This window comes from Pongo abelii, chromosome 13, assembly GCF_028885655.2.
Source record: "Pongo abelii isolate AG06213 chromosome 13, NHGRI_mPonAbe1-v2.0_pri, whole genome shotgun sequence".
NCBI lineage: Eukaryota > Metazoa > Chordata > Mammalia > Primates > Hominidae > Pongo > Pongo abelii.
This window is the reverse complement of record NC_071998.2, coordinates 78867168-78894256: the sequence shown is the minus strand read 5'-3', so window position 1 is coordinate 78894256 and position 27089 is coordinate 78867168. Positions and strand designations below refer to the sequence as shown.

The 27089-nt window shown below is 38.2% G+C and overlaps 2 protein-coding genes across 4 annotated transcripts in view; one reads left to right on the top strand and one right to left on the bottom strand.

Moving 5' to 3' along the window:
• The window catches only part of CENPP (centromere protein P), a 282356-nt gene that overhangs the window by 126327 nt on the left and 128940 nt on the right, over window positions 1-27089 (top strand). The gene's annotated exons all lie outside the window — the stretch shown is intronic.
• Window positions 571-26931, bottom strand: ASPN (asporin). The gene is made up of 8 exons (XM_002819960.6): window positions 26632-26931; window positions 18993-19284; window positions 15036-15148; window positions 10731-10944; window positions 9292-9402; window positions 4850-4943; window positions 4010-4148; window positions 571-1852 (listed from the first exon to the last, which is right to left on the bottom strand). Exons 2-8 carry the CDS (start codon window positions 19252-19254, stop codon window positions 1655-1657), a joined length of 1131 nt encoding a protein of 376 aa, XP_002820006.1. The 5' UTR covers window positions 19255-19284; window positions 26632-26931; the 3' UTR covers window positions 571-1654.

Below are 27089 nucleotides of genomic sequence, written 5' to 3'. Positions count from 1 at the left end.
GTTGTTCTTTCCCCCTCGCCCCCAAGTTATTTAAAATCTTGTTTTTGAGGTAGTTTAATATAAAGGTGATTATCTTTCATAGCATAGGAATTACATGGTGTATTTTTATTATATGTATTAATAACATGTATTATTGTTATTAAGAATTTACATTAGGCCAGGCTTAGTGGCTCACGCCTGTAATCCTAGCACTTTGGGAGGCAGAGGTGGGCGGATCATGAGGTCAGGAGTTCGAGACTAGCCTGGCCAACATGGTGAAACCCCATCTCTACTAAAGATACAAAAAATTAGCTGGGCATGGTGGCATGTGCCTGTAATCCCAGCTACTTGGGAGGCTGGAGCAGGAGAATCGCTTGAACCCAGGAGGCAGAGGTTGCAGTGAGCCGAGATCAGGCCACTGCACTCCATCCAGCCTGGGCTACGGGGCGAGATTCCATCTTAAAACAAAACAAAAAGTAATAATAATTGACATTAATACTGCTCTAAACATGTTATATATAGATTAGAGTTTTCTGAAGAATAGTTTATGTTGCTGGGTGGGTGAAGAAAAATAACATCAAAGCACAAATATTTTATTTCAAACCAATATTTTTAATGAAAATTTCCCTGTTTTCTGATTTTACTTAAGTTGAATGCCAATAAGAAATACATAAAGAACTCTGAGCATTTATGTAGAGCTTTCAGTTTCTGTCTGTTTAATTTGATGCTCTGCTTATTCAATTATACTAGATGTGTTTCTCAGAGTTATCCAGTCCATATGTATTTGAAGAGACAATTTGGTGTAGAATTGTTAGTGTCCAGGCTCTTCCAAGCAAGGTCTTCCAAAGGGATATCTCAAAAATATGCCTTAGAGTTGAAGTGGCAATGTTATATAGCCTAACAATCTTCATGCTATTAAAAGCTTATAATAGCTGATCATTAAAATGCGAGTTACAGATTTTATGTAAACACTACACATTTTTACAGAGATTTTTAAATCAGGTAATAATTAAAAAAAAAAAAGCATATGCTATAGCGCCAAACCAGCTCTTATGAGTAGCATTTATCAAGTTGGTAATGAACATTTACTGAAGGCTTTATTTTAAGAAATTAGTTTTAAACATAAAGACAGGCTCTAAGACATGATAAGGTAATTTCAATAAGATTATATCAAATCATACTTTAAGATGATTAAAAATATTACAGTACTACCCAAGTTACTAAAGAATAAGAATAGTATAATGTACTCTTCACATTACTGTCTTTGTTAATTCTGTTTTTCTAACAGCAAAGGAAAGAGCACAAATTTTGCTAAGTCAAGCATTCCATTTACAGTACAGTTCTTTTTAAAATATGCTTGATAACAAAGTGTTAAATACTGAATATCTTACTTTTTTGTTATGAAGAAAGGAATGGTCAAGCATGAGATTTATGTAAGATCATTTGTACGCAAAAAGAAACTGCAATAGATGCTTGTTTCTCTCAACCCTTATGTATCAATAGTTTGGCAAAATTCTGTTGAAATTTCTTGTCATAAAATAAGTCAGTGGACTCACCACTTGAGAATAGATATTTGCTTGTATATATAATACTACCATTATTAATAGAGTTCAAGTATTCCAAATGTAGGGATTTTTGAATCTTATATTAAATGGACATTACCAATTACTAATTATTACATTCCAAAGTTCCCAAGCTGAACACTCATTCTGCTCAAAACACAACGAAATGTTGCAGGTTGCATTTCCCAGTATTTCACCGGGTTGTTGAATAAACTTATTGCACTGTATAAAGATTTCTTCATCTTTGGCACTGTTGGACAGAAGTCATTTACTCCCACTCTTGCAATTGAATTAGAATGAAGGAAGATTATCTGTTGTAGTAGGAAAAAAGAAAGGATTAAAAATACCCAGTAAATGTAAACGGAAAATACTCTGTAGTTGCCGTTTGTTTGTGGGTTTATTCATCTGTTTATTTTACATTGGCTTGAATGTATTTTCAGGTAAAGTAGATGTACTTACTTATGCATGTTAAATACCTATTATAAAAACTCAAGCTGATGTGTTGTACACAAAAGTGTTGGGGAAGGACTCCCGCCAAGGCCCAGAGCATACTGCCTGGTCACATGGGTCACTGTCTCTCTCTCTCTCTCCAGATAGATAAATAGATACATACATATGTACATACATACATACATATATACATAAATACATACATGCGTAATGTTTACTTTTATAAACATACATACATATTTTTAAATATACATATTTATGTGTATATATATGGTTACTTCAGTGCCATATTTACAATAATGCATTTAGAACATTAGAAATGGTCAGAAGAATGAAATTTAATGCTCTAAGAATTAGGCTCACAATTTGATTGTGAAGAATTATTAGCTGGCATTTTCTGTGACCAAAGGAGAATTTTTCTAAGTTGTTTTATAGAAAGATCTATCAACATCTTAAATGCATAATTGTAATATAGCATCAATAATTGAAATCACTTGATCTTATGTACACCAGTGGACAAGTCACAATTTTACAGGCTGTGTACATGTCTTTTTAAATTAAATTCTTACTCAAAAAGTATGGTAAATAGAGGAACTTTCCTTCATTCCCTTTAACAGCCCTTCTAATTTCTTCTTTGGCCTTTTTTGGTAACAGTGAGATTTCTGGGAAATAAAAGCAATCTGCTTAACTGACAGCATTTTGGTGTGCTGAAGAGCAGAAGTCTTTTGCTAGCCAAAGTGGGATATCCTCCCTGGCTGTTGTTACCTCTAGATTCTGCCTTTATGTCTTAGTAAAACTGATATGAGACCAATCATGAAAATTCTAGGCATTGCTAAAACATTTAAGTTTGGTGTTCAGTCCCCCAGCTGCTCAATATAAGTGCAAGGTATAGTTTACCATAGTACTGATCTCACTGGGAATGGAAACCTGCTGGACATCAGTGTGTTTACTTTGTGGACATTCATTGAAATATATGCTTATGACTTGTGTTCTTCTGTTTGTGTTATAATTCTATTCATTTAATTAATGCTAGCAAGAGTATAGGTAGATTTAAGAGAGACCAGAAGCTGGAAGCAGAGTTGTGGAACAAATTAAGCAGAAATGACATCAGGGATGGGGCAGCTTGAGAGAGGACAGACTCAAGTTGTAGTCACTGGCTAAACAGACATCCAAATGCAGCATTTGGAAAAGTCAAAGCAAAAGTTGTCATCTTGAGATTAGCACCTGCCTATATTACATTCATTTTGATGGTTTGTATCTCAAAGGAGTACAGTGAACAAAACTTGTTTAAAGATACGTCGGAAAGAAATAGAGAAGAGGCAAAGTGGCTTTTTGCCCAGTTTTGTTCTCAAGCTCCTTGGAAGATGAAAACTTTTGTTCTTGGGAAGATCTAAATCTTTATTAGATTCTCCAAGGAATCTGTGGCCCCTTCCAGCCAGTTAAGGGTTGTCAAATAGAAGGAAAAGATTTCTAATAATGAATAAAAACAAACGACAAAATGGGAACTCATGATGCTCCAGATGGTGACTTTAAATTGGTTATATACTGTATTCTGGTTGGAATGTTTAAAAAAAAAATATACATGTCTATCCTAGCACCACACTGAAAGCGAAAATACCAGAAGCCTAATCCTCTTGCTCTGCCTTGAGAAATGTTTCCAGATCAAAAGGACACGTGACCCTGCCCCATGTCCTCCTGACCAGTCCTGCCTCTGCATAGCCACCCCTGCCCTAAAATCTGAAATTAACTGTGCCAGCGGCTTAGCCACAATGTCCTCAGCAGTTTCAACAGGAGAAACCAAAAGATGGAAATGGATCCTGAGCTTTCTTGTGACGTCGATGTAGAAACCATTCTCCTAAAGCTCTCCTACTTCTTAAAACACCTCATGCAACCTGGAGAGTCATTATGTTTGAATCACCCTTGCTGCTTACTTGGTCTTTGCTTGAGGTGTGCTAAAGTATGTTATAAAAACTGAAGAAAAGTACCAATATCTACTGAACACAAGTAGAATGTTTTACCTGGAGGTATTTCAACTCTGGTAATCCTGAAGGGATTTTTTTTAGTTTATTGTTTTCCAAATGTATTTCTCTCACACGTGGTATGTTAGCAAGACTCCCATTTTCGATATCTGTGATTTTGTTGTTTCCTAGGCCCAGCCTAAAAATGATATAAAATGCATCAAGTCTTACACAGATGGTTAGGTGTGATAGAGTTAGCTGAAAACACCACAAACTGTTAGAATATAAGCCTGTCCTATTTATATATATGTTCAAAGATATTTCATTACTTTATTTAATAACCTATTTCAGTATGTAACAACTATCTTCCAGTTTTGTCAGAAAATTCTTCAACCTAAATTTAACAAAAGGGAAATTTGAAAAGTCATTTTCTTCTTTTCACTTGATTTGCCCCTATCAGCAGAGGTGGTAATAATGGTGGTTCTTTTTTTTTTTCTTTTTTTTTTTTTTTGAGATGGAGTCTCACTCTGTTGCCCAGGCTGGAGTGCAGTGGCCCAGTCTCGGCTCACTGCAACCTCAGCCTCCCAAGTAGCTGGGATTACAGGCGCCCTCCACCATGCCTGGCTAATTTTTGTATTTTTTAGTAGAGATGCGGTTTTACCATGTTGGCCAGGCTGGTCTTGAACTCCTGACCTCGGGATCTGCCCGCCTTGGCCTCCCAAAGTGCTGGGATTACAGGCGTGAGCCACCACACCCGGCCAATGGTGGTTCTTTCTAGTTTTCCCTTCACACTCTCCAGTTCCAACAGCAACTGGCTAAACAGACAGTGATCTCTACCAGGGTCCCTGTGCACATTCTCCAGGAGGTATCATTCTAAGTTAAAATTTTGGGAACGTTTACCTTTGTAGTTCTTTGTATCGTTTAAAATCCTCAAGTTCCACTGTTGAAATTTTATTATAATCTAAGTGAAGCTCCAATAAAGTTGGTGGTAAGCCTAATAAGAAGAGAAAGATATATGTTAAGTCAAGTGTAACTAAGCCCCATTGACTGTTTACTTTTCAAGTTTCAGATTATGGATTTAGGCAACTTTTTAGGCACTTACTCTTTTTTTTTTGAGACAGAGTTTCACTCCTGTTGCCCAGACTGGAGTGCAGTGCTGTGATATCAGCTTACTGTAACCTCCATCTCCTGGGTTCAAGCAGTTCTTCTGCCTCAGCCTCCTGAGTAGCTGAGATTACAGGTACACACCACCATACCTGGCTAATTTTTTGTACTTTTTAGTAGAGATGGGGTTTCACCATGTTGGCCAGGCTGGTTTCAAACTTCTGACCTCAGGTGATCCACCCACCTCGGCCTCCCAAAGTGCTGGGATTACAGGCGTGAGCCACCACACCCAGCCTGGTACCTACTTTTTATTAACTTCTTATTATGGTAAAATTGTAACCATTCATAAAATTAGTAACTAGTATTATGAACCACCATGCTCAGCTTCAACAGTTATCTCCATTTTTCCTATCTTGTTTTATCTACTCTATTATTTATTGATTTGTTTATCTGTTTTTATTTTGCCATATTTCTTTTGCTGGAGTGTTTAAAGTCAAATCTTATACATAATGTCATTTCATCTATAAATTCTTCAACTAGATGTCTCTAACTGATAAGTTCATCTTGTTTTTTGTTTTTTGTTTTTTAACATAACCACCCTGTTAATGTTACATCTAACAAGATTAATAAATTCTTTACTGTCATCTAATATAGTAAAGTTTCCCCAATTGTCTCAAATATGTCATTTTACAGTTTATTTGTTCAAGTTAGGATTAAATGAAGTTTACAGAATACATTTGGTTCTTATTGCTCTTGAAATCTCTCTTAATGTACAACATGCTCCCTCCTTTTTTCTCCCTCTTCTATTGATTTATTTCCATATTAATTTGTTTGAGACACTCCTTTTGTGGATTTGGCTGACAGCTTCCATGTGATATCATTTATCAGGATCCTTTAACTTCTTCCTATGCCCTGGTAGTCAGATGCAGAGATGCATTCAGATAAAAGTAAATCAGCCTTTCACCTGAGGGTCTTAGCAGTCATGCACGATTGTTGCCTAGATCCATTCTGTCATTAGGAATTGGAAAATGGTGACTTCCTGATGTCATTCTTGATGGATTTATTAGCTGGAATTCTTCTCTAAAGAATTTTCTTTCATTAATTATTTAGTTACTTTGTAAGATTGTTTTTATAGAAAAGGCAGCAAAACTTGATTCTTTCAAGTAATGAATTCATGCAATGCCCAGAGGTGACCAGTTAAGGTTTTTTGTGTTTTTTTTAAAACACCATTATAAACACGGATTTTTACTCTATTTGATATGTTCAGGTCATTGCAGTATTTATTCTTTCTTTTCTTTTCTTTTCTTTTCTTTTTTTGTGGCAGGGTCTCACTCTGTCACCCAGGCTGGAGTGTAGTAGCGCAGTCTTGGCTCACTGCAGTCTCTGCCTCCCAGGTTCAACTGATTCTCTTGCCTCAGCCTCCCAAGTAGCTGGGACTACAGTTGTGCACCACCATGCCCGGCTAATTTTTGCATTTTTGATAGACATGGGGTTTTACCATGTTGGCCAGACTGGTCTTGAACTCCTGACCTCAAGCGATCCGCCTACCTTGGCCTCCCAAAATGCTGGGATTACAGTCATGAGCCACTGTGCCTGGCTCTATTCTTTCAATTAGCAGTAGTTTTTGTGTAAACTAAGTGTAGCTGTAGTACCCCCGCACATGGCAGGTGCCCAGTGAATAATCGTTCCTTCTCTTCTCAACGGGGCATATCCTGACCCCTACTCTCCCCAAATGAACTGAAGCTGGAATGAAAGGGACTGACCAGAAGATTCCATCAAACCTCATTTTGTTAGCCCTATATACAAAGTATTATTTGTCAACCCAAGTATCTGGTTAGCTAGCTGGAAAATGCTTTCCTTTTTTCAACTCTTGATGAAATATTTCCTTTCTATATTAGCAATAAAGACTGATGAAGATAATTGAAACATCTTTATGAATAGCAATAATAGTTTCTATGACTGAAGTTATTTTGATAACAGAATCTATTTTGAATTTTAAAATAAATAAACTAGGGAGCAGAAAAATAATTCTTCTAAACTGAGAAGGTTCTAATTTCTTGAATTTTGATGAATTGAGCTTAATTGTATTTATGGAATGATTATGTGGACCCTCCAGTAGGTAAGGTAAAGGTTCTGTCCTCAAAGACATTATTTGCTAATTTAGAGCAGATCCATCATACATACAAAAATCACTAGAAAAATAGCTGGTGCAATGTGCCAGCCTATTCTAGAATAGGTTGTACAAAGTTGGAAGAGAAAAATCTCTGGGAGAGGACTTGTAGAAGTTGAGGGAACTGTGTGTCCTTTAGGAAATGAGGAAGGTGGGTAACCAGAGAGAAGATTGAAGTGTAGCCTCTAGGATAAACGAGCAGAGGTGTGAATTTGGCAGAAGCTCAGTAACTGCTGACAAATGTTAGCACACTTTTGTACCGGAATGTCTGTTCCCACCCTGTCTTCAAACAGGTCTCCCCTCTTCCCCACATAATATTATGCAGTAGAACTTCCTGAACGAATAGGAAAGAAGACATTTTCATCCTGTCTGCATGATAACTTGTTGGGTCTGGTGAGGACCCTCAGGATATCTGCATCCTCTCATCTTGCCACAGGGGGTAATACTGACTGGATTATGCCATGCAGGCAGTCAGCTTTCACAGGTTAGTGAATTCTGAATATTAAGGGGATTTGAAGGAATCGTTATTTAAGCTGAGAGATTTGATTCCAATTTAAATTTCTAAAGATTCCTTTTGGCTTTGAAAGAATCTTGAAAACTTCGTGAGAAGTTAAACCTTTACTTTTAAGATACACTTTGAAATTTAAATAGAATTTTGCAGTGTAGGAAAGACTTTTGGTGTGAACATAAAGAATGGCCATGTCAGGAGATGTGGCCTGGAACAGCAGCTCCCTCCTCCAGCCCTGTAGGCTGTCCTCCTCTCCTCCCTCTACCTTCCTCTTTTCCTTGTCTTCACTCTCCTTTACTGGATGTTAGCTTCCAGCATATGAAAGGGATTTTATATGTTTAACTTATTGGGTAGCATTTGCATTTTTTGTTGTTTTTCTAAAATGGGAAGGTAAATGAAACATTTTTGGTTTCTTGTAGAAAAACATCCATCTCCTTTAAAGCTTGACTGAGGTGTTTTTTTGGATTTGTATAGTTCTGAATTAAACTGTTGTTTTCCTGGATAGAAAAGTTATCTTTCCTCTTTTACTTTAGATGATCTTTGGGTGACCTAAGTGAAAGGTCACCTCTTGATTAATAATAACAGCTTTACTGTGTCTTTTAAATTATCTGTATATGTTTGTTTTATTGATCTTCTGGATCAGGTGAGTAGAATAGAGGGGGTTGTGATGAAGTTGCTGCTTTAACTCATGGATACTGAAAGACGGAGCTGTTGGAAAGTAAAAATATGTTGTTAATCATAGGGGTTATTTTTGGCCCAGTTAGTCATCAAAGCAAAGAGAGCATGTGCCCTTGTTGGGAATAAGGAAAGCAAGACTTTGAGCAAGAGTTCCAAGAAAGGCAATCCTATGCAGCTAATCATCAGACAGGGAGCTTGGAAGTAATGGGTTAGAACACTGGTCATCTGGCAGACTTAAGGAGCATTCTACTTGAGGTGCTAGCTTTGGGTCACACAAAGCCATGATAAAGAGCACAGTGCTCTTCTTGGTAATGATTATGTCACAGGTGGTCACCTCCTATGTGCTGGATGTTGTCCCCAAACCTTTCTGTGTATTGGCCCATTAATCTTCACAGTACACCTGGGAAGAAGCTGGGTACAAAATGCCTTGCCTTGAATGGCATGTCCATTCCTGCCAGAGCCAGGGGCTGCCCAGTCTGGGCTCATAGGCTCCACCTCAAACTGTGGCTAAATGCCTGGGGACAGGGTCTCTTGCCCCATCTATCTTTCTCTGCTTTCTTCTGTATGGAATTCTCCACCTCTAACAGGTACTGCACAGAATGACAGGTATAAATGAGTAATGTCAGGAAAGAGAAAGAAAATTAAAAGTTCATTGCTTCTTAATGTTTATTCTTAGTGGAGTAAAAAAATTGTGGCTTAATTCTGCCAGGAAAAAGGCACTACATATGGCATTTTATGTGTGTGTAGACTATATTGACCAGATTTACTGGTGCAAGGATTTCTAGTTGCAGTGTATACTGCACAGTTTACAATATTAGATTGAATCGTTACTGAAAGGTGACAACTTTAAAATACCATATCTTAGATAAAGTAAATACAAACCTTTAGGAACTGAGGTCAGTTTTGCTTCTGCAATTCTGATATGGAACACCGTCACCCCTTCAAATGCCCCTGGCTCTATCCCATTATTATCAAGAGGGTTTGCACTCATTTCTGTCGGGGGAGAATGACATGACTTAGCACACATAGGTTGTATATAAAGGAAACTCACAGTGCAGAGAGACACATCCCAAGAATGAATATCCCAAGAAGCGTGAGCTTCGTCCTTTAGGCTCATTTTCACTCAGTATATCTGCTTCTGTCTATCTACTGTCCTTTCTGTCAGCATCAGAAAAATACTGCTTTGTATTATGTAAACTGGAATATATGAGAAGTTCACTATTATTCACTTTGAATTACCATATCAGTGACATTTTCACTCTCCTCCAACCATGAGCACAATTAAGGTTTTGTTATTGTAATAGTGCATCAAAAAAGATCATCCTTCATATAATCCAAAATGTTTATGTTTTTCTGTGTACATTTTTGTGTCTTAAACTTTTTTTAAATTGTAAGTGAATTAGAAATTGTTTTGTTAGCAGAAATATAACTTTGAAGAAATGCCAGTAAGTGAGGCCAGGCACTTGGTTGAATTAAATGAATAAATGAATTAGTATCTTGGTTATGAATTTTGAATGGATATTATAGGGAGATGGCATGGTTATATGATGGGTGTCAGAAATAAAATCAGGTAGAGTTTTAAATATAAGACAAAAAATTCCTCGCATCGATAATCTTAACGCAGATAACCAAATGTTAGGTGCACATTCCAAATAATATCCGAACTAATTTTGTGTATTATATTTGAGTAGCTTATGCAGTACATTAAAAATACTACCTTTAAATTAAATAATAAGTTATATTTTATTAGGGTCTGGTCAGAAACAGAAACCACGCTAAGTGTTTCAAAGGAGGTTCTTTATTTTTTTTTTTTGAGATGCAGTTTCACTCTGTCACCCAGGTTGGAGTGCAGTGGTGCAGTCTCGGCTCACTGCAACCTCTGCCTCCTGGGTTCAAGCATTTCTCCTGCCTAAGCCTCCTGAGTAGCTGAGATTACAGGCGCCTGTCACCACACCCGGCTAATTTTTGTATTTTTAGTAGAGATAGGGTTTTACTATGTTGGCCAGGCTAGTCTCAAACTCCTGACCTCAGGAGATCCGCCCGCCTTGGCCTCCCAAAGTGCTGGGATTACAAGCGTGAGCCACCAGACCTGCCCTCAAAGGAGGTTCTTGAGGGAGAGAGAGACAGTATTACAAAGATCATATTTTCTTTAAGTGCTAAAAAATTTTGTTGGACATTTTAATTGGTTTATAAATGGCTTATCTAGGCAAAGATTATTCAAAAATTAATTTTGGAAATTATTCTTAATAGTGACGATAAAGTGTTCTACATCTGCTTGTTTGTTATAATTTCAAGATGTCCCATTCATTTGAAAAACTTACCCAAAACGTGTAAAGCATTCATTCCTTTGAATGTGTCCTTTTGTATTTTCTTAACTTTATTTTCATGAATTCTGAGTTCTGCTAATGATTTGGGAAGATTAAGTGGTATTTCACTTAGTTGATTGTGGGACAGATATAGCCTTCGCAACTTCTTTGTGGTTAGAAAGGCTTTTGGGTGAATCTTTGTTAGCTTGTTGTTGTTCAGGATCAGACCCTTGATCAAGCATAGAAAGTTACACAATATTAGGAAGTGGATTTGATTTACCAGTATTCTACAGTGATTAGCCAATCATGGAAATCAGTACAATTTATATCATTGGTGTACTAGATCACCCATGTGAAAACTTTCCCAGCCCAATCTAAGCTTTTAAAAAAATTTTACTACTGAGTTAGAAAAGTGCAGAGCTATAATAATTAACGTTGTGCCATTGGTTTAGATAGAAGTGCATCTTTTTAATCTTTGAATAGATAATACATTCATATGGTTAAGCCTTCAACCTCTACTCAGCCTCCTATTTCCCTTCAGGGAAGTGACCAACAATATTATCTCTATCTTATCTTAAAATCTATTTGCTCTACAAAACTATGTTTAGTGCACACCAAATATACTTTTGTATGATTTTGTCTACTTTGAAAACCTCACTTCTTTCATATTTACTAATGTTTACCATTTCTCCCAGAACAGAGGCCTGTGAGGAAAAAACTCCTACCATGTGCCCTCAGCATTCTGGCATATTTTAGATATTGGGGATATAGTAATGGATCCTGAGAAATGACTCAATCTCTTATCAGTTTTTTGGGTATTTCTCAGGGCAATAAGACAGCATACTCCAGAGGGGGTCTAATAACTCCAGAGAGTAAAAAGAACTTGTACCAGTGTGAGTGTGCTCTCTGCACAAGTCTTTTGCAACATGTCCAAGGGTGTATGGCTGCTTGGGTGACCAACCGTCTCAGTCTGCCCAGATCATGAGATTATGGTATGTGGGGATTTCAGAACCAAAACTGGGAATGTCCTAGGCAAACTGGGACATGTTGGTAACTCTGATAACGATTTTCATTGCAAAATGAGCATAGCTCAGTTCTTTACTCATTGCCAGATTGTTCAAAGAGAATTTTCTGTGTTTACCAAGAATGATGACAGGCCACTAAGCGTCTTCAGGACCTTTTTGTCCCTCTTTACCAGTCCAGGTCGTCTGATTTTCTCAAGGAGCAGCTCTAGATTCATTCATTTTATGATTTTGTTCTCAAATTCATTTCACAAAAATCTCCCTTTGTTTAATATGCCTCACTGGTATTACTCGTATTGTTGTTGTTTTTCCATGGCAGAAATACACATTTTGGTTGCTCAGTAAACTCCTTTTATCTGCACGTTTCCTCATCTCACTCTTGGCTCTGTGTGCTTTCCTTTTCTCACCCTCTGGAAATTCCAGATATATCACTATTGCTAAAAGTTTCACCAAGAAAGGGTAAGCCTAGGAGAAGAGGTGAAACTACATTTTGTTACCAACTGGTAAAATATCCTCGTTTGTGGGTGTGTGATGCCAACTAAAAGTATCTTCTCTTTTCCTTTGGTTACACTGAAAAATGAGGTGAGGGGAATTTAACAACTTGATGAATCATCAAGATGGTTTGTGGATCCTCTCTTGATTCCAAGAGGTAAATTTAGCAGGAATTATTACTCTTCTTTTAGTGATGAGGAAATACATAAAGTGAAGAAAGGTGACTTGCCTATGCCACCCAACAAGTGAGGGCTAGAGAGGCCCCACCACAAAGTGAACCTGTGCGTCAGTGAGATCCAAGTCTAGTGCACTGGGCTTTTATTAGTTTGTTTTTCCTCATTAAAACATGCAGTTGTTGGAACTGCATAAAAGGAAGGAAAAGTAATACAAAACTGTGTAAGAGGTTTTGTGCAGCACTAGTAAGAGCCGCGCCACACGGTGGACTGCCTGCCCTGCATGGTGAGCTGGCTGAGTGATCCAGTTAAACCGCACTCTCAGTGCCGGCTTGGTTATCACAGAGCTTCCAATTCATCATTAACAAACAGTGTAAGGACAGAAGATGAGAAGAGCATAGCCATTCAGTAGTAGGACAGTGATTCATGCCACATGTGTCTGATAATGGCTGGAAGTGAGCTGGGAGGGCTGTGAGTGTGTTCAGTGATTTTGCTCTGACTGTATCATCCTTTGTGTAAGAACCCAAGTGCCAAACAAGTAGCTAAAACATAACACAGAGAATTTGTAGAATGTCTAAAAAATAGTTTGATTCTCTTAAAAGACAGGTACCATATAAGGTGATATTATATAAATGTTTTGTGTTATACTCACAATTCAAGTATAAAGCATGTACTTTAAAAAGTGATTTACATCAGTACACCTGGTCAGTCTGCTAATAGTAGCTTGGCAGTAATACTACTTAACAGCTGGGGGCTTTCCCACTGTTGCTCTACACCTGACATGCATTTCTCAAAGAAAATCAAGTAGGTCTAAGAAAGCTCCTGATACCTTTTAGTTTCTCATTTCCCTGTGAATAACAAGAATATGTATGGACTAAGTCCCTGGAATGCTCCTAAAATGTAATAAAATAATGATATGATGAATTTAAAACTTTCATAGCCCCAGTATTAAATATGCCATTAGTTATTATTCTTGTGGTTATCTAAGCTGAAAAGGGGTTGAAGAAGTGGTAAACGCATCAACAGGCTATATTTCCAACTTCTGTTGGTAGAATAATGGCCTTGCCATTCTCCAAAAGATTCTGTGGCCTAAAGTTAGTGGGGTGGACTGGGTGGATCCTCAGTGGAATCCATTGTGTCATTTCTGACTGTCTTAATGTTTTAGTGAGACCTAACTTATAAATATGCTCTTCTAGTTGCTCTTTTATATTTTTAATGGAGCCTTACCAGATCTGAGCTGCCTGCACACTTTGAAAGTGAAAAGAGCAGACAAGGTGCTGGCTACCTGACCGTGCAGTGTGAGAGCTGGATTTTGTAGGGAGGCTTGATGCAAGGATTGAGCATCCCTCAGTCTGCCTTAAGTATGATCAGCATGCATGCCCTCGATCCCAGGGTGACAGGGAGGAAGGGATGGGCCAGCAGGGTCCACTGCACTGACCCAGGGTGACAGGGAGGCATGGTGACCCCCCATCTCTCAGACACAGGAACAGGCCAGGCCTGCATGGTAGCAAGGGGCTAGTATGGTTATGGTATTTTCTACCCTGTTCTCTTAGTTTTATCTTACCTAGAGACGACAGACTTTAAATTTGTTTTCTCCAGCACAGCCTGAGAGTGTGGGGAAATGGCCTGGAATAGCCAGGCCTGGCTTACCACCTCAGATAATACAGAACCAGAGCTCTTCCTCTAACACCATGCCGGAGTCAGCGAGGCAGGAGCTGTGTTGAGGGGAGGCGGTGGCACGGGGAAATGAAGTGCTCCTCCAAACCCAATTTCAGACTAAATCAGAAATTTTACTTGCTAAAATCTAGAGACTTTAAAATGATTTTTTTGGTTTGTTTTTGTTTTTAAGACAGGGTCTTACTGTGTCACCAAGGCTGGAGTGCAGTGGCATAGTCACAGCTCACTGCAACCTCTACTTCCTGGCTAAGACTACATGCACCACCACCATGCCAACTAATTTTATATTTTTTATAGAGGTGGAGTCTTGTTATGTTGCCCAGGCTGATCTCGAACTCTTGGGCTCAAGTGACCCGCCCGCCTCAGCCTCCCAAAGTGCTGGGATTATAGGCATAAGCCACCACACCCAGCCCAAAATGTTAAACATGGAAGTAGTAATCTTTTAAATCCTAGAATATTAAAATGATACTAATGTAGTAAAGAAAAAATTCTTTTCCTCTTTAAAGATCCAATAAAGAAGCCATACATGTATATATTAATCAATCAGATATATTCTGTGTGCTGCTGTTAGAGATTTGTGGTGTCTTAACACGTTTGGGTAGAGATTTCTTACACTGTTTGCTAATGATTGCTGTAAGTAATTGTTTTCTTGTTCATTTTAATGTATAGTGACTGTTACTACCTGAATAGATTGTAAGCTTATTTGAGGACCATTAAACTCAGCCCACTGCGTTTTACATGGCTATTATTTAATAAACATCCATTGAATTAGACTATTAATTGAATGAAATCTACAATTTTTAATTGACTAGAACGCTGTTGAATGCAGAGATTTTTCTCATTCTTTACATACAGAAAAGTAAGATTTGTTTATACTAACATAGTATAATTAATCATTATAGCAAAGATACAGAGTTTTCACTTAAATCTTTGAAAGTATGAGGATATATTCTTACATAAAGTGAAGTGAGTCCTTTAAAATCATTTTCTTTGATTTCCTTAATTTTATTGTTTTGAAGATCAAGCATTCGAGTATCAAATGGAATGTTGGTTGGGACTGAGGTCAAACCTTAGAAAGAAACAAACATATTATATAATAGAGAATCATGCTGAAGATGAGATTACTAATATGGTAGAAATATACATTTTTTAAAACCCATGATTATCATCAAGTTACAGATTACTTAATAGTCATAACAGATGACAAAAAAGCATTGTTTTGGGGGAAGACCTCAGGACCTTTCTGAGTAACTTATTAATTTTTACAAGGTGTCTAGATTGGTATAGCTGTCACTACTCATCCCCTCTAAGGTGGAATAAAAGGAGATAAATTGGAGCGGCCTTGGTGGCTGTGAGAAGGTGACCAACCACTGAGGTGCAGCTTCTGTTGATGTACCTTTGGCTGAGGAATGTTAGCTTTCTTTGCAAATTTTCAGGCCGTTATAGTGCTAAATTGGAGCATATGGGTCTTGATAATTTTTCTTTCTTTTTTTTTTTGAGACGGAGTCTCGCTCTGTTGCCCAGGCTGGAGTGCAGTGGCATGATCTCGGCTCACTGCAACCTCGGCCTCCCGGGTTTGGGCAGTTCTCCTGCCTCAGCCTCCTGAGTAGCTGGGATTATAGGTGTGTGCCACCACGCCTGGCTAATTTTTGTATTTTTAGTAGAGACGGGGTTTCCCCATGTTGGTCAGGCTGGTCTCAGACTCCTGACCTCGTGATTCACCTGACTGGGCCTCCCAAAGTGCTGGGATTACAGTCATGAGCCACCGCACCCAGCCGGGTCTTGATCATTTTAAGAAGCCTTAGATAGTTGTGTTTAGAAAATAGAAAAATTAGATTTCTTTTCATGTATATTACCAAAAACTTTACCACCCATTTCGTTTAAGTAATTAACTTCTCTAATTAGTTGTAAATTCTTTGATTTCCACATACTGATTCATATATTATTCTTTTTTTTTTTTTTTTTTTTTAACTTGAGACAGTCTTGTTCTGTTGCCCTGGCTGGAGTGCAGTGGTGCCATCTCGGCTCACTGCAACCTCCACCTCCTGGGTTCTAGTGATTCTTCTGCCTTAGCCTCCCGAGTAGCTAGGATGTGTACCACCATGCCTGGCTAATTGTTGTATTTTTAGTAGACACAGCGTTTTGCCATGTTGGCCAGGCTAGTCTTGAACTCCTGGACTCAAGCGATCCGCCTGCCTTGGCCTAGATGTCAATACACTTTTGATAGAACCGTCCTCACTCCTGAAGTGTAGTCATACATTTAATAGCCAAAAATTGAAGAATTGAAAATCTAGTATTTAAATATCAACATTCTATCCTACAGCTCTATGTACTTTTCCTTTCTATACTTTAAAATTGGTTCGGCTTGGTGGCTTACGCCTGTAATCCCAGCACTTTGGGAGGCCGAGGTGGGTGGATCACTTAAGGTCAGGAGTTGTAAGACCAGCCTGGCCAACATGGTGAAAGAAACCCCATCTCTACTAAAAATACAAAAATTAGCTGGGCATTGTTACACGTGCCTGTAGTCCCAGCTACTCGGGAGGCTGAGTCAGGAGAATCGCTTGAACCCAGGAGGCAGAGGTTGCAGTGAGCCAAGGTAGTGCCACTGCACTCCAGCCTGGGTGACAGAGTGAGACTCTGTCTCAAAAATAAAAATAAAAAAATAGGCCGGACGCGGTGGCTCATGCCTATAATCGCAGCACTTTCGGAGGCCAAGTCGGGTGGATCATGAGGTCAGGAGATCAAGACCATCCTGGCCAACATGGTAAAAACTCGTCTCTACTAAAAATATAAAAATTAGCCAGGCATGGTGGTGTGCGCCTTTAATCCCAGCTACTCAGGAGGCTGAAGCAGGAAAATCACTTGAACCCAGGAGACGGAAGTTGCAGTGAGCCGAGATCGCGCCATTGTACTCCAGCCTGGGTGACAGAGCAAGACTCTGTCTCAAAAAAAGTAATAATAATACTAAAATAAAATTGACACTTTCTTAAGAAATTTAACCCTTTATAGGAAGAAGAAGGGGGGTAACTTGATGAATTAGCAAGGTAGGGGGCAGTTTTGTTTGTTAGAATAGATTAATTTTGCCATTTTTATGAACATAGGATATTATTTTGGTTTTAGAAAATGAAGTGGAAGTCTTATAGGAAGCTGGAGGTTCTGCAGAAGGGATCCTCCTGGTAGCACAGATTTTGACAAACCTATTCCTGCCCTGCCCCTGTTAAAACTGAAGTTCTGAAGAGTTTCATCTCCTGAGGGAGGAAGAGTGATAAGTGCCCAGACCCTTTTTATGGTCACATTTTGGGGGAGGTAGGGTGGGTGCAGCAGCATGCTGATGGCATGTCTGACTGTCATGGATATCCTTAGGTGGATTTAGTTTACTAGAGTTTTTTCAAAGCTAAATGTTTGGGAGACTGTGTGATGGGAACACCAGCTTCCTGCCATGAGGTAACTTGGGCTTCTCAAGTCTTTGGTGACAAGTGTGTTCTGGAGTAGTTTTATGCAATGTCTCATCCAGGGTCTTCATGTTGGAAGCATATGACTGCTCTGCCGTGGCACATATGGAGGCCAGCACATGGGGGTGGTCTGTACTAAAGATAAATGTGTCCTTATTCACCATCTTACCCAGAACTAACCCAGTTTGCATCTGGTGGAGTCGTAGCAGATACACATATTTTTATCTGGAATTTTGACTTACAAAGTGCTTTAACATGCACCCACTCTGCAAACTGATGGTAGGTAACGTTTTTTCTTGTCTGAGATGCAGTTTAGTACAATAGTACGTTCTCATATTCCCTAACTAACCTCTTCTCGCACCCAGCATCTGTCTCAGCTTCTGCATTTCTTGTTCCTGATGCTGTTTCCACAGTCATTCTACATGAGCAAGTTTTCTCAAACAGTACTTGCATCTTAATCTCTTTCTCATGAGAATTCCATAGGTAAAGCTTAAGACCCATTTTTTTCCTAGCCTATTTCATTAGACTTTACTAATAAGTCTAGCTCGTATTAGTCTCCCCTTTTTCTGAATCCTTTTTGTTTGCGTCTCGTTTTGTCATATAATGACAAACTTCATTAAGGTCTCTAGAGTAGATTATTATAAGCTTTAACTCTTGCCATGAATGCTATGGCAGTAGGAAGCAAGTCTAATGCTTTTCAAGACATCTGCTCATACAGACTCATGAAGTGACCCTGATGGGCCATCAGCCCCTGAGTGGGAGTTGTATGCCAGACCTTGGCCTCCGCAGTGGGGCCAGTCTCAGCTGTCCCCTCTTGGAAATAGCTGAAGGCAACAACTCTTGATATGCATTCCCATTACGTCCCCTCCCTGAACGGGGCATGGGTGTGCTCTTGAGTGCTCCTTCATTAGAAGTATTAAAGAAATAAAATACTCAGCAAAGAATTATAATTTTAAAAAGACTTTATCCACTTTTTTCTTAGGCAGTTTTAAACCCAAATTGCTAAAAAGCAAATAAAGCATTATCTTTAAAAGGTCTAGATTAGAGATTTCACAAGCTTTCTATAACTCATTTCATTGTTCTAGACACGCAGCTTATTTTGTTATCATGGAGTTTTACTGAAAAGTACAGTCTCAACCTGCTAACACCCTGAGATAGAACTGCACGTGATGTCCATTCTCTCTGAAGCGAATTAAAATTAAATGCTTTGATTTAACTGGGGAAGAGAAGGAAATGTTCTATGTACAACATTCCCTTAGTTTTCCTTTGATTTTCTTAATTTTAAAAATAAGTTTGGATGTACTTTGGGGTTTGCTGTACTTTCCACCTAAAAACTTAAATGAAAAAAATCTTATACACTCAATGAGATTATTTTTGAAATTTCAGTGAGACTTTTTCCATCCTTTAAATTGTCAGAATAGCATTACTGTTCTTCAAAACAAAATTGACTTATATTCTTACCTAAATCTGAGCAATGTACAACTCGTGAATAGCACTGACATCCAAATGGACACATTGGAAACAGATCAAATGGAAAAAAAGAGCTTCTTGGCTCTCTTGTTGGAAAAAGAGAATTGTCCTCGTCATCATCATCATCATCATCGTCATCATCTGTGTCTTCCATATCCTTCAGCATCATATTCTTCAATGCGATGTGTGAAGGGCTAAAGAAGGGTTTGGCAGAGCACAAAGCCAGGAATAATAGGAGCACATACTCCTTCATGGTGTCTTAGTGTAGAAGACCAGTCTAGGACTAAACAGACATTGGATATTAAATTTAAATGGATATAATTCCTGCATATATACATTTTTCAGTTCTGGTAAGAGTGCAATGAAATGGCATTTTAATCCATTGCTTAGCTAATGTGAGAGTAAATTTATAAAGATTTTTGGAAAGCAATTCAGCAATGTGCATTGGGAACTCTAAAAATATCTCTTTTTCAGATAGTAATTCTACTTTTTAGAATCTAGTCTCAGGAAACATTTCTAAAGTGCACAAAGATGTTCATCACAGAATTATAATAGCAGAAATATTTGAGACAATTATATAATGGTTAAAGGGGAATAGTAAAATAAAAGAGTATATTTATTCCACGAAATATTTTGGGACCCACAAAATGCTTGCAAACACATTTTAAAATATGGGATATTATCTTTTGTGAAATAAAAAAAAGCAAATATAAAAAATCCATAAACTGTATACTTACAAACACTCAGAAACAAACAAAAACAAACCTGGCAGGAATATACCTGATTGATGATAAACTCTAGGCACTAGAACCATAGACGACTTGTGTTTTCCTTTAACTTTCATAATGAGCAATGAGTATTACCCTTATAATGAAAAAGCTAATAAACATTGTAAAAACAGAAACAGATTATCTTACCTAACTCTGTATTCCCAAAATCTTTCTATTGCCTTAATGTATTCAGTGTTCCTGAAGGAGGAATGTCTTCATTGTTTCCTTAGACAACATCTGGAATTTTTCATTAACTGATTTCTCTCCACCTTTCCCAACCTCACTCTCATAGTTGGTCACTTTTTCCACAATTGGTATCTTTTTCCTTCTAATCTGTTCCATTGTCTAATATTTGATCCAAACTGTCTGATGTCCAGACTATTCTTTCTTACTCAGCTTTCCACTGAGTTCTGTTTGTTTGTTTTGTTTTTGGGGGACCAGGTTGTTTTCAGTTGCATTTTTAAAATGCACACAAAACAGAACTATACAAATGAGAACCTTCAGAGCATAGATTTATTGCCATATTTACATATCCTAATTTTTAAATTATTACCTGTGAAATGTGTATATTCTTTGAAAATTTCAAAACTTAAAAACATTATGAAATTATTCAAAATAGATGCATCCTAGAGATGCTCATTGGTGAAACTGAGTCCTGGCAGGAGGGCATCCACTCACCACCACAGCAGAGGGCTCCGCAGACCCTAATAGACCACCAGGCTACAGTCACCTAAATAGTCCACCAGGCCTGCCATTGCCCGAGTGCCAGAGAGCAGCTGAGCTGCAAAAGACTTCTATAGTCAGCCAGGATTGGCCCAGCCTCAGGAAGACCTACCCCTCCAAATCCCAACTGGTTGCAATTTCCCAGAACCAAAAAATCAGCTTTAACATCTCTCCATGGGCCTGCTTTTTCCTGGATTTAAAAATCAAGAATGAATTCATTAACTTAATAAATATCTTCATTTATATATGGTATGTCTTTTTTAATCACCAGACGAGGGCTAGAATGTCCTACTGTCATTAGTTATTAACCTGATAATTACTTTATTTAATTCCTCATATGATCCAAAAATCTAAATGGTGGCATGAACATTTGCCCACTGGGTAGCTGGATGGCACTGGTCAGGTATGTGTGATATTCCTGTGATAATCCACACCAACTTATGCTAGGAAGGAGGTTACAGGACAGATCTGAGAATGGCAAGAGTTTTTTATGTTTTAATAATCCTATCCTGATTCCCATTTCAAAACTAGCCCTAGCCTGCCATCTGTACACTACTTTGTGGAGGTGTTAATTCAGATGTTATTCTAGACTCATCCTTCATAGGAAATGAGGCGTAAAGAGCTTGAGTGACTTGCCCAAAGTCGCCTACCAAATATAAATGGAGCCAGAGCTAGGGCTCATGTGTCCCAGCTCCCTGTTCTGTGCTGCCTTCTGCTCCAGCTCATGTGGGGGGATTCAGTTGTTTTATCCAGAAATCTCGTGGCTTCATGGGCATACTCTGTCATTTCTTCTTATCTAACCAGTATACAAATTCCTGTTCTGTACACATCTGTACATAAAGAAGCACCTGTGTAGCTTGGATTGGAAGGTAGAGAATAGAATGATTGTGTGATCAGATTTGTGCAGTACTGGGTGAGAGATTGTGCTGGCAACACAAGGTTCAGTGGGCTTCTTTTGGAGAGGCCCAGGTGGAAATCACCAACTGTGGCTGACTACTGTTCTGTAGCAGGCATGGGGTGTCCCTGCTGGCAGGCAGGTTGATGTTTCGTATTCCAGTCATCCTGTGAATCCTGTATGGGGTCCTAGTAAAGGTTACTGGGGGCTTCCTTTTCAATATCACTTTGTCCCTGACACATTGTCTCTGTGCCTTGGCTGTCTGTCTAACTTTGACTCATTATGTGTTTTGACTTAGGGCTGTTGTGTGGCTCCTGACTCCTTAAGGTTTAGTGCCCAGCTTTGCCTCAACCTTCAAAATACTCATTCCCTAGAAAATTCAGCTCTTGGTCCTTAGCTAAATCAAAGTTGGCCCCTGATTCCAGTTTATTCTGTAACATTCTTGCATTACAGCTCTGTCTTCTAGGTGCATAGCTGCCCTTGACCTTGTCTGACCTTGGCAACAAGGAGCTATAGAATTATAATGTCATTTAAGGTCCTGTTTCTGGCTTTCTTTGAGGTTGCTGGAGTTATTCAGTGGGCATTTACCAAGCACCCACTGTACCCCAGGCAGTGTCACTCATCAGAATGCTGAATCTCTTAAAGTAGAGCACACCTTCCTCCCCATCCTCTTCTCTCCCACACTTCCCTACTCAAAAATAAAAAACCCGCAACTCCTAATCAACTACTGTCAGGTAATACGAGATCGTAAAGTTAACACTTGAATGTCAGGTACATTAATAGGAAAACTAAAAAATAAAATGCCTGGATTAGTAAATAGACAATGTAAACTGTATATACTGTGACTTATGAGGTAGGAATAGGGGTGTAGGGCTTTAACACTAGATGTGTGGTACCCAGAGCTTTGAAAGTAAAATTCTTCACCATGTCTGTCTACGCATAACCCTCAGTTTACTGTTTGAGACCAATAGAACTAAAGACATTTATAAAAACATATATTCACATGAAAAAAAGATTGAAATAGAATGTACAAACCTGGTAAGAGGGATAATGGGATTATAAGCAAAGCATTTTTTTTCTTCCCATGCATGGTGTTTTAATTATGTTGCTTTTAAAATATTTTAAATATCAGTCCGCCAACAGAATTTTCTTTGCTTTATTTCTACATATACTGCTGTGTTTTCCTACCACTTTTGGTAGGAATTGGTAATCAAAGGTTTCCCATACACACTATTCTCATCTATCTCTACCCAAAAGTCAAACAATAGCACCTACTTGGGAAATTGTTTTGGGGTTCACAATTTCTTGAGACTTAATCCTATTTGTTCTGGTCAATGGGAAATGAAGATTTTGATAAGGTTATTTTTTAAGTTGGTTGATTGTGCTTTTTTGTTTGTTTTTTGGGGTTTTTTGTTTGTTTGAGATGGAGTCTCACTTTGTCGCCCAGGCTGGAGTACAGTTGCGACATCTTGGCTCACTGCAACCTCCACATCCCAGGTTCAAGTGATCCTCTCACCTCAGCCTTCCAAGTAGCTGGGGTTACAGGCATGTGCCATCATGCCTGGCTAATTTTTTATATTTTTGTAGAGATGGGGTTTCACCATGTTGGCCAGGCAGGTCTTGAACTCCTAACCTTAAGCGATCCACCCATCTTGGCCTCCCAAAGTGTGCCACTGTGTGAGCCACTGCACCCAGCCTGAATGTTTTAGTTTAAGTTTTTTCCCATAGAATCTTTGAACCAAATGGACTTTAGATTCCCAGTCTGGACCGGAAAAACCTGTTTAACAGATAATATATCCAAAATGTAGAAACAAAAAAACTATGGAACTTAAAAAAGATGTAAAACACCAGGAATGTGTTAGAGATCCAAAGTGGGGTGCCAAGAACACATCGTGGTGTTCCTTGTGGCCTGGCAGTGGGAGCAAGGACTGGCCTCAGCTCCTTTGCACACCACATAATGGTTTCCCAGATGCCTTTCAGCCTCGTGCCACCATCAAGAGAGGCTTCCCCAGTACTGAGTTGAGGTTCGGGATGAGGAACGGGATCAGGTATGAGGAGCAGAACTAAGAGTTGAGAGGAGAAGGAGAAGGCACACAGGGCAGGGAAGGCAGAGAGCGGAACAGTAGTGGTCCTGCTTTTTTCCACATCCCTGCCTCAGGGCTGCTGACCAGTCCCCCAGTGGCATCAGGAGAAGCATCAGCCGGGGCCCCTTCCTTTGTCTCTCCTCTTTCTTAGACTGATAAGTTACAGGAGACCCTCCCTGCCTTTAATCAAAACTGCGGTAAAATAAAAATATGAAATGGAGACTTCTGCCTGCAAGTTTTAGGCAGTAGCATTATCTGTAGTTGTTGGGAAGGATTCCAGTTGCTAAGCAGTGGAGGCAGCCACTTTTATATAGTAGTTAGGCCCTTTCCGGGAGAATAAGAGATGGAGACCTTTGAAACAGGAGTTCCTCCTGGTGGTGAAGGTTCCAGAACATTCTGGAACAGGGAGCATATCCACCCTGCTTGAATAGCTCCAGGGAGAGGATACTACCTCAAGGCAGCATCTTCCACAGTTATCCATCCATGGCTGTTAGGAAAGTCTTTATATGGAAACTCAAAAATGCCTTCTGGAAAATTCATTTCTCTCTGCTAGTTCTGTCTTCTGTTAGCCTTTTACAATTAATCTAATCTTTTGCATTCGTTTATCCTGGTTGCTTGCAAAGAAAAAAGTCAGGCCAACCTTGATTCCATGAGGAATTCATTATTTATACTCTTTACCTGAGTCTCTTGCTGGGTCTCTTCCACCACTTTGTTAATAAGTACAATTAAGTATAGGTCCTAAACCTCCCCCAGTTCAGTGTGCAAATGTTTACCCATAGGAAAATAATGGAATGTCTAGGAGCGAACCCTAGATAGCAGTATTTTTTTCTTATTGTTCAGAAAGAATGTAGAGAATATTAGATGTCATTTAAAATGATATGACTTTTGGCTGTTTTATTTTGAGTTTATTAATGAGGTACAACCTCTGTTTTATTAGTTTTGGCAGTATTCAGGTTATTCTATTTTTAAACCCTTTAAAAATATTAAATCTTCTCAGGAATACTCAATATTTCCCTGATTTAGACCAGTTTTGCCAGTGTTTTCCACTCATGGAAAGCTTTGGATTTTGGTTTCAAGTCTCTCTTAATCAGAGTACTATTTGGAGTATTCTTCCAGTGCTACTGCTGTTACTAATAAATCATAGTAGCCTAGAGCTAAGAGAGGCCTTTGAGACTTTCCCCCCATGGCCCTCTTTTACTGAGAAAAAGCTGAGGCAATGAGCGTCCAGAACTGGCTGGAGGTGGTGGAGCTGAGGGCTGGCCTCCTCACTGCTTGTTGGTTGTGCTTTGCACTCGACTGCATGTCCTCCTAAATGGATTTTAATCTCATAGTTACTTCCAGACAGTAAACAGAATTTCCTCTGGAAAAGCCTAGGTAAGGAGATTTGGCCAAGCTCTTAAAAGAGTTCATAACATATGGACTGGAAATAAAGCTTAAGAAGCACATAAGCTTTCTTGTTTCCATTTAACTGGTCTACAAACTTAGAATGGAAAGTTTATCTAAGTGAAATGGTATTTCCTCTCAGACACTATTATTAGGTAAAAAGTCACTGTGCTTTTAAATCCCATGTTTAAAGGCCCACTTGGCAACTTTTCCCCTGGGTTTAAACATGCCTATCAGTTCACAGGTACCAGTAGCAGATTTCAGCATGTAAATGTGATATAACATACTCCATATATTTCACAGAAGGAATCCAAACCAAATTCAGATGTAATCAAGGCATAGCCTTGTAAGCTAACAAATGAGTTAAAAGTCCAAGCATGCATTTGGAAACTTATTCACAGTACCATTTGTTCATGGATACTGATAAAGATAGCACTTCCCTTAAAAAGCAGTTAATTTTACCTTAGAAGTATAACTAGCATTCTGACGAAGCATTCTAGCTGTTCTTCCTTTTATACTAATTTTGCCCTTCATTAATTTCTCCACGTCTAGCAGCCAAGCTACTGTCTTAAAAAACAAAATCTACTGCCTTTCCATTTTTGTGATGTTTCCCACAGTGCCTCAAGACTTGTGCTTGTAAAGTTAATTGTTTTTGTCTCAAACCTCAGATCAGTTATCAGAATATTTGTTTTTAATTGAGTAGTTAGTTGTAACAGAAGACTATATATCCTCTGTTCTTTCCACTACTACATTATACTCCTTAATGCCAAAAAACAAACTAAAAACATCAGGATCCTTTTATGTGTGTGGGCTTGTGCTTGATTTTTCTTTCTTTTTTTATTTCTTTCTTTTAACAGCTTGATTCTTGGATTTAAACAACTTTATTTTTAGGGAAATACAACCCCCTCAGGTTCTTTATGACTCAGTCCCTACACCATGTGGCCACTGTTTCTTGGGTGCTACACCTCTGAATAGATTAACATGAAAGAATGCTGTGTGCTATTTAGATTACTAGGGAGTAGCATATTGAATACATTGCTTAAATTTTTTAATCTAAAATTTAATCAGAAATTTACTTTGGGAGTGGACAAAGGAAATCTTTGAAAGTGTTAAATTCTGACTGTATACATGCTGTGAAAATTTCCTAATCTTTCATATTGAATATAGTGCTAGCTAAACTATTGCTGATAAGTATTCTTTCTTGGAATTGTATAGATTTCCATTTGAACTTTTCAGTGCCATTTCATTATAATAAGGAAGACATTTATCAAGGAAAAATATGAATATTCAAATGTATAAGTAAAAATGACATTTCAGTAATTCACACATTTTAAATACACATTAGAAAATATTTTAAATATTGAAAAATATATTTACTGTTTCATTTAATATAGCTGTGATATCCCCAAACTTCATGATCATTATTATAGCAATGTTATTTTCCTAGATAAACATACAAGATGTTTATTTAGATGACTTTTAAAATCAATCATGTTAACATTTATGGTAAGGCATAATGACGGGTTTTCACTTAGCTGAAAAAAAAAAGTCACATAATTATATTTAAAATAAATTCATTATAGATAAGACATAAAACTAGAATAATTTTAGGTACAAATTTAGGTTTGTATTTAAATGCTGATTTTTAAGAAATTCTAGAGATAAACTTTGGACTTTATCCTATTATTTATAAGCATTTATTAATAACATTAATGTCTCCTTCGTATTGACTGTAAAGTATACATTGATACATGTAAGATAGACATGAAACATACCTGTCAGAAGAGAGTAGTCCTCCTAAAAGTAGAAGTTATCCACCATGTACTACTTATCTATAATGTAAATGTTCTCAGACACTGTGTAAGAAGAAAAGATGAGGAGGTATTACATTTAAAAGAAAAAAAACACCCTTCAACACAGTCCTGGTGTGGCTGCACCCTGGGTGATACTGGAATAAACTGCTCCCACAGATTAGTCCATGTTAGTACTGAGGAGCAAGATTAAAACTTGTTACTGCTCATGTGTTTTCCATCACTGTTTGTATCGTAGCCAGGACTTCTAGCTAAACTCTAGACGTCTACTGGAAGATTCTGAAGAATAAAAAAAAAGAAAGTTTAATAATGCATGGCAACTGGCCATTGAAAGTGCAGTCGGAGTCATTCAAGAAATACCTAGTTTTAAAAATATTAGATTCTTAAGTGAATGAATATTTGTAAATTACAATTTCAAAAAT

Excerpts from the sequence above, each read along its gene's own strand:
- ASPN (XM_002819960.6), bottom strand. The coding sequence starts at position 19,254 with ATGAAGGAGTATGTGCTCCTATTATTCCTGGCTTTGTGCTCTGCCAAA. Across the intron at positions 9,403-10,730 it reads GAATGCTTTACACGTTTTGG|AAATGAGTGCAAACCCTCTT; the intron begins GTAAGTTTTTCA and ends CTCCCCCGACAG. Across the intron at positions 4,149-4,849 it reads CGATACAAAGAACTACAAAG|GCTGGGCCTAGGAAACAACA; the intron begins GTAAACGTTCCC and ends TATCATTTTTAG.